A 6,668-nucleotide genomic window follows, 5' to 3' on the forward strand; every position below is an offset into this window, starting at 1 on the left:
AGGATGAGGAGTGAGCCAGTCACAGCCCTCATTCCCAGATGTGCTAGGGGACAGACCTGGAAAGATGGGCGGATTCACACAGAGAACTGAATGACAGGCTGAAAAGTTTTCAGCATTAGGAGCTACTGACAGTTGTCAGCAGGGGGGTGACAGCAGGAGCCGGGGAGGAAGGTTCTAAAGGCAGCACGAACAGAGTGAAATGTCCCCCACTAGCCCAGGGTCATGCGGTGAGGGCCAGAACCAGGGTGCTGCTGACAGGGACAGTGAGTGGGACAGGAGAGCTGCAGAAGGTATGAAGGCGGAGAGCAGGGGGGACGAAGGAGGTGGGAGTGTCACAGTGAGTCCCCCATTTTGAAATGACAGTGACGCCCTGGACTGGAGTAAAGGAAGAGACAGTGACCGGTGTTCAGTGAGACGGTTCTGAGCTTGGTTTTGAACGTGTTGACTATAAGACTAAGTCTTATGCTTCTTATGCACCCCCTGATGCTGGGAGGAAGGAGAGGGTTGAAACCGGGGCAGTGCCCATGGGGACCAGCGTGGGAAAGGGGTTCGCCAGGTGCAAGGCCGGGCGCTTTTGCCCTTAGGCGTGAAGGCAGCACTGGCCTTGCCTCCCCTGGTTGTCCCTTTCTCCTTCCTTCCCTTGTAGAAGTTACTGCAGCTTTAAGGTGAAATGACTTAAAGTAACAAGGGGCATTAGCCCTCCTCCCCGCCCCTCATCCACAGATGGTGGTGACGCCCCTCTCGGGGCTGCTCCTGTGGCTCACGCCGGCAAGTCCTTGGGCTCCTCCGGTGTCAGTGTCATCAGCTTGTTCACGCAGAGCAGAATGAGGGTGAGAAACCACAGGCTCCAGCCCACAGCCGCGGCCACCCAGCCGTACTCGTCCACGCCAGCGTGGCAGCACCGGGCTGCCTGCGGGCAGAAGTCCACATCTGGCGGGGAAGGAAGCAAGAAGGACAGGGGACATCACATCAGCCTGCCTGGCTCTTCCTCCAGTATTATAACCACAGCAACAACCATGCCGGAGCTAACATTTATCAGCACCCACTATGTGCCAGGCGCTGTGCTACGTGCTTGCACACAGTGCCTTACCTATTCCTTACAAAGCGATAGGTACAATGATTATTCTCATTTTACATGAAGACTCTGAGGCTTCCCCCGGTCACAAGATGGCAGAAGTAGAAGTCAAGCCCAAGTCCATAGGATTCCAAAACCATATGCTTAACCTCTGCATAATATTGCCTGGTATCCTCCTCTGCCAGTTCCCAGAAGTAAACATATACCGTCATTCAATGAGGGCAGGATAAAGGAGCCAGACTTAAAATAAAGCAAAACCTTCTATTAATTAGGCATGCATAACAGTGGTTCCTTTATGAATTACTGAGCTCTTTGCCACTGGAAGTACTCAAATAGGGGCTGAACAGAAATATGCAAAGGTTCAGATCTTCTTACCTGCCAGCTGCAAAAATAAAAAAGAAGGAAAAAATACTAAGAGTACCAAGACCAAGCTCCTGCACTGGGTAGAAGTGGACTAGGTGGTTTTTATGGCTTCTCCACCTCAAACTACAAGCATTTGAACCCAGGGCATCTTTGGTTGCTGACCTGGGGGATGGGTCATTAAAGCCACTTGTACCAAAGATTGTGAGCCTAGCTCAGGATCAAAGCCAACTGTGCATACAGTTCTGGGACAAACCACACTGGTGCACAGGAAGGTCAGGAAGACCCCTGGCCACCTGATGCCGATCAACAGAAAGCACAGAGGCTTAAGTTTCCTCCCAGATCCAGGGCCAGCTCTGGGGTTAGGGCCATCGTCAGGAGAAGCTTACTGGGGCACTGTTCCAGGGTCCCGAGGTCTGGGTGGTGGGCAGTCAAGGCTGAGTTGTTGCTGTTGCTTGCTTCTGGAAGAAAAGACAGGAGGTAGTCTTAGGCAGTAGGAAAAGCCATTTCCAGGCATAGAGTTTGAAATCTTTTTTGTAAATTGGTAGTCAGTATTATGAAAGTGTTATAAAATTTCCATCGTATACTAACTCAAGCTTTCAGAAGAACAGAGCAGAGCTGTGGTTACTGGAGGCAGGAAAGGGGAAGGGGGGAGAGAGAGTGAGAGCCTGGTTAATGGACACAAAACGGCTAGATAGGAAAAATAAGTTCTATTGGTGTACCATCGAACTAGGCATCTATAATTAATAATAATTTACATATTGTCAAATGGCTAGAAGAGAGGGATCGAATGTCCTCATTACAAAGAAATGATTAAGTTTCATAATGCTGAATATGCTAATTATCCTGATTTGATCATCATACATTATATACATGTATTGAAATATGATTCCGTACCCCACAAATATGTATAATCAATCCTCAATCCGATTTAATTAAAAAAAAAAAAAGAATTCCAAACAAGTTTTCTAGTTGTAAATACCTAAAAAAGTCCAGAAAAAAAAATTCCTTTATAATGTAAAATTTGGTGGAATCACTTTCTGTCAGACCCAGACAAAGAATTTCAAACAAGTTTTCTAGTTGTAAATACCTAAAAAAGTCCAGAAAAAAAAAATTCCTTTATAATGTAAAATTTGGTGGAATCACTTTCTGTCAGACCCAGACAAAATAGAGCCAGGAAAGGCAGGAAGGAGGGGGGCTCATGCTTGCTTGTCTGGGCTAAGAACTATTTCCAAGGACCTTCTAAAAATCCACCAGAAATCCTTTCACGTCCTTCACATCTTTCACGTATCTCTGGCTTTGCACATACGCACACGTTTCTGTGACAAAGTTCATCATTAGACGTTCTTTACAACTGCAGTAATTCACATAAGATGCTCCGAGAAGAACGTGCCCAGTGATGCCATGTCAACCGATGAACTGATGACAAATCTGAAACTTGGAGCCTCTGAGACCAGTGAACTGTTTCCAAGAAGCCCACGTGAACTGCTCCCTTTTTGCCAATAACAGCTTTCTCTTACCTTCCCTCACCAAATGCAACTGTGGCTCGCCATGGTCTGCATTCCAGATTGTCATCCTATTTCTATTCCCAAATAAACTCAACACATTTGGAGACATTTTTCTCTAATGCATTTTTCCTAGGTTAACAATAGGTACGTGGCGGCTTTATTCGACAAAGCCAACTCCCTGTTATGGATAGAACTATGACCTCCAACTTTGTATGTTGAAGTCCTAACCCCCAATGTGACTGTATTTGGAGATGGGACCTTTAAAGAGGTAACTAAGGTTAAATGAAGTCATATGGGTGGAGCCCTTGTGAGAAGGGAGACGCCCAACCCAACGGGACAGACCTTGAGAAAAATCAAACCTGCCAACACCTTGACCTTGGTCTTCCAGCCTCCAGAACTGTGAGAAAATAAATTTCTGTTGTTTAAGCCACTTGGTTGGTGTCTATTAAGGCAGCCTAAACAAACTAACACACTCCCTTTTTCCTGTCACTTCATTCTCATTCAGTGATCCTGTATCTTCATTTCTCATTGCTGTCCAGTGACTAAGGGCCTGCTCTATGAGGGTACTCTAAAGTTCATAAAAAGATTTGTATCATTTTTAAATTTTATTTTCCCACTAACTTTTTGAAGTACCCTTGTACGTAGCTTTCCAAACACACTATTGACAAAAAGACAAAAAAAAAAAGAACTTTAGCAGGAATTCTTAAAGCTCTGTCAGAGTTAGAGGGGTTGGGGGTGGGGTTTGGGTTAAGGATGCCAGCAACAAAGGCCGTTCCGCGTGTGCCCTCCTTAACTGAGTATAGGAACGTAGAGGGTCAAGGTCCACACTGTCCAATACAGCAGCCAGTAGCCACTTGTGGCTATTTAAACTCATTAAAACTTAAGTTAAGGGCCGGCCTGTGGCTCACTCGGTAGAGTGCGGTGCTGATAACACCAAGGCCACGGGTTCGGATCCTATATAGGGATGGCCGGTTTGCTCACTGGCTGAGCGTGGTGCTGACAACACCAAGCCAAGGGTTGAGATCCCCTTACTGGTCATCTTTTGAACAAAAAAAAAAAAAAAAAAAAAATTTAAGTTAAGCTAAAAATTCAGCTTCTTGGTCACATTAGCCACATTTCAGTTGTTCACATGTGGCAAGTGGCTACTACATTGGAAGCATGGGGCAAATATGGAAATTTTCACCATCAAAGAAAGGACTGGCGGTGCTAGTGTTCAATCGCAACATGTGGCAAGTGGCTACCACATTGGAAGCATGGGGCAAATATGGAAATTTTCACCATCAAAGAAAGGACTGGCGGTGCTAACACTAATCTTGGTAGATCAAAACCAAAAGATTGATTTTGAAGGATCTTTCTGACAATTATATTGCTGTTCAATCTACTTCTTTGGCAATGCAAAAAAAAGTCTGAAACTCTCAAGGCCCCACTGACTGTAGGTCGGCCCGTCCTTCAAAGGTGCTTGTTGTCACATGGGCAGGACAAGTTAGGAGGAAACTTGTTTAGCCAAAGCTATGAAATTGTTGCTGCTCAGGCTAATTTTATACCACCCAACCCCCAAACCACTCCAATGTCCTGCTTAAAGTATAGTAATTACCTTGATGCAATCTGATTATTACTGTAAATTATTTACAAGTAAATGGCTTAGAGCTTGGTCTTTATTTGTTTTGGAGAAATTGATTCCTCAACATTTAAAATTTCCTTATAACCCAAATAACTTCCTTGGCCCTGACTTTCACCTCCCCTCTATACCTGCGATGGAAATAGTCCCCATCCAGAGTGAGTGGAAAAAAACTAGTTAATTGGATACTAGTATTAGGTTAAACTATACACAATTGCCATTTTTTTAAGGTCAAAAATTGTTCAATACCATCATTTTTACATGGTTCAAATGGGATAGCCCAGGTGAAAACTCCTAAGAATTTTAAACATCACCCTTCTCCCTTGTAAGCAGAGCCAGTCAGGGACTGGTCCCACTTGGGATCACTCCCCAAGTGAAGGCTTCTGAGAAGACTCAACAATTCAGTGCAGCTAAATCGGTCAATTCAATTTTTTTAGAGCCACTATCATAAGCTAGGCACCGTGAGCGTAAACAGAAAGAAATTAAACACTTTTATTTGGGGAGGGGTGGAATTGGAAAATCAAACGAGCACGCTGACCAAAGTTGCTAACACTCGTTGCATGTTTACCACGTGCTATTTCACCGTAAGTTCCTTACAGGCCGTCATCTTGTTTCCTCTTTACAACATCCCTGTAAATAAGCACTATGGTTATCTCCACCTTACAAATGAGGACAGTGGACAGAGAAGCGGTCATTTGCTCAGGGCCACACAGCTAGTAAGTTGTGGAAGCTGCAGCTGGGTTGAGGCTTGGTGGCTCCGAGAGCCCACGCTCTGAACCGCCACACTGAGTCACCTGGCAGTGGCTAGAGGTGAGACTGTGATGAGAGAGACAGATGCACACTCGGGGGACGGGGTTGAGCTGGGGAGAGTCCGTCAGGGAGCAGGGTGGACAGTGTTCTGAGGGAGCTGAGGACAAGATCCAAGCCAGAGGCAGAGGCCAGGAGCACCAGAGTGTGACCGAGGTGCCTGTGCTGTGAGATGCAGAGCCCAGCCCTGCAGAGCGAGGCTGGGGACGCCAGTCAACGCTCAGACCTCCACGGGAAAGTGGGGTGCTGGCCCCACACTTCCAGAGCCCGGGGAGGCAGGAGAGTAGAGGACAGCAGGGAACGGCAGCTTCCACGGGGTTGGGTTTTGTGAAAGTCGCAGAGAAAGTGCAGGGGGCAGGAGGGACGGAGGACCTTAGGTAAGGGAAGGTTAGACACAGAGGTGCAAAGGCAGGATTGCCGCTCACGAGGCCAGGGCAGCTGAGAAGGAGCCGCTGGGGAACAGCACACGCCGTGGTGGCGTCTCCGGCCAGTCTGGCCCTCTGATGGACGGGACTCGGGCAAAGTGCCTTTTCCTCTTTCTTGGTGGCTGCTCCTGTCCTAGCTGAGGAGTTGGGTATTCGATCTCGGTTTGGGGCAAAGCTAAGACCCCGCACCCCGCACCCCGCTCCCAGTCCCCATTCCCTGCCTCGTCCTTCCGATGAGAAGGTCCCCTTTCCTCTTTCCTTTGGTGCCGGACCAACCCTGGCCAAGGAATCGTCGCCCGCCCCCTCCCCTTCCTCCCACCGTCCGTCCCTCCCTCCCTCTTCCCAGTGTGGCCAAGAATAAAGCTCCCAGTTCTACCTGCCCGGCAGGCTGAGTGGAAGGAGGCAGCGAGCAGGCTGAGGATCAGGGCAGCCCGGGTGGCAGAGGCCAGGCGCCGCATGCCAGAGGGCCGGGCCCCTGCCCGCACCATCCGGCCGAGCGCGGAGCCAGCGCCGCTCCTGCAGGAGCTGGAAGGCGACTCTGCCAGAGGTGAACGTTGCTCTGTGTGGGGGGAAAGCGTGGGGTGGAGCAAAGGAGGCCTCACCGGTCACACCTGCTCTCACCTCCCTAGAAAGGAAGCCGAACTATGTTGTCCGGGGGAGGGAAGGAGGGGCAATTGGTGCCAGTCTTCCTCAGGCTCAGGTATTGTCCCTATTGAGAAAAAAGAGGACAGGAGAGGATATCTGTGTCCTGCTGCTTCCTTGGAGATCAGTTTACTGCCTTTTCCATCTGCAGGTGAAGCATGGATTCCCTATTCCATTTAGTCCAATATTTACTGAGCGCCTACTGCATGCACTGCACGATGACAAAGTCTGGG

General features: G+C 48.3%; 1 protein-coding gene across 1 annotated transcript; it reads right to left on the reverse strand.

Annotated features, from left to right (window-relative positions):
* Positions 1-326: 326 nt before the first annotated feature.
* Positions 327-6,251, reverse strand: TMEM213 (transmembrane protein 213). Its single transcript, XM_008591457.1, has 3 exons — positions 6,170-6,251; positions 1,825-1,896; positions 327-930 (listed from the first exon to the last, which is right to left on the reverse strand). Exons 1-3 carry the CDS (start codon positions 6,249-6,251, stop codon positions 761-763), a joined length of 324 nt encoding a protein of 107 aa, XP_008589679.1. The 3' UTR covers positions 327-760.
* Positions 6,252-6,668: the final 417 nt, after the last annotated feature.

This window comes from Galeopterus variegatus, unplaced genomic scaffold (assembly GCF_000696425.1).
Source record: "Galeopterus variegatus unplaced genomic scaffold, G_variegatus-3.0.2 Scaffold6926, whole genome shotgun sequence".
In the NCBI taxonomy this organism is placed as follows: Eukaryota; Metazoa; Chordata; class Mammalia; order Dermoptera; family Cynocephalidae; genus Galeopterus; species Galeopterus variegatus.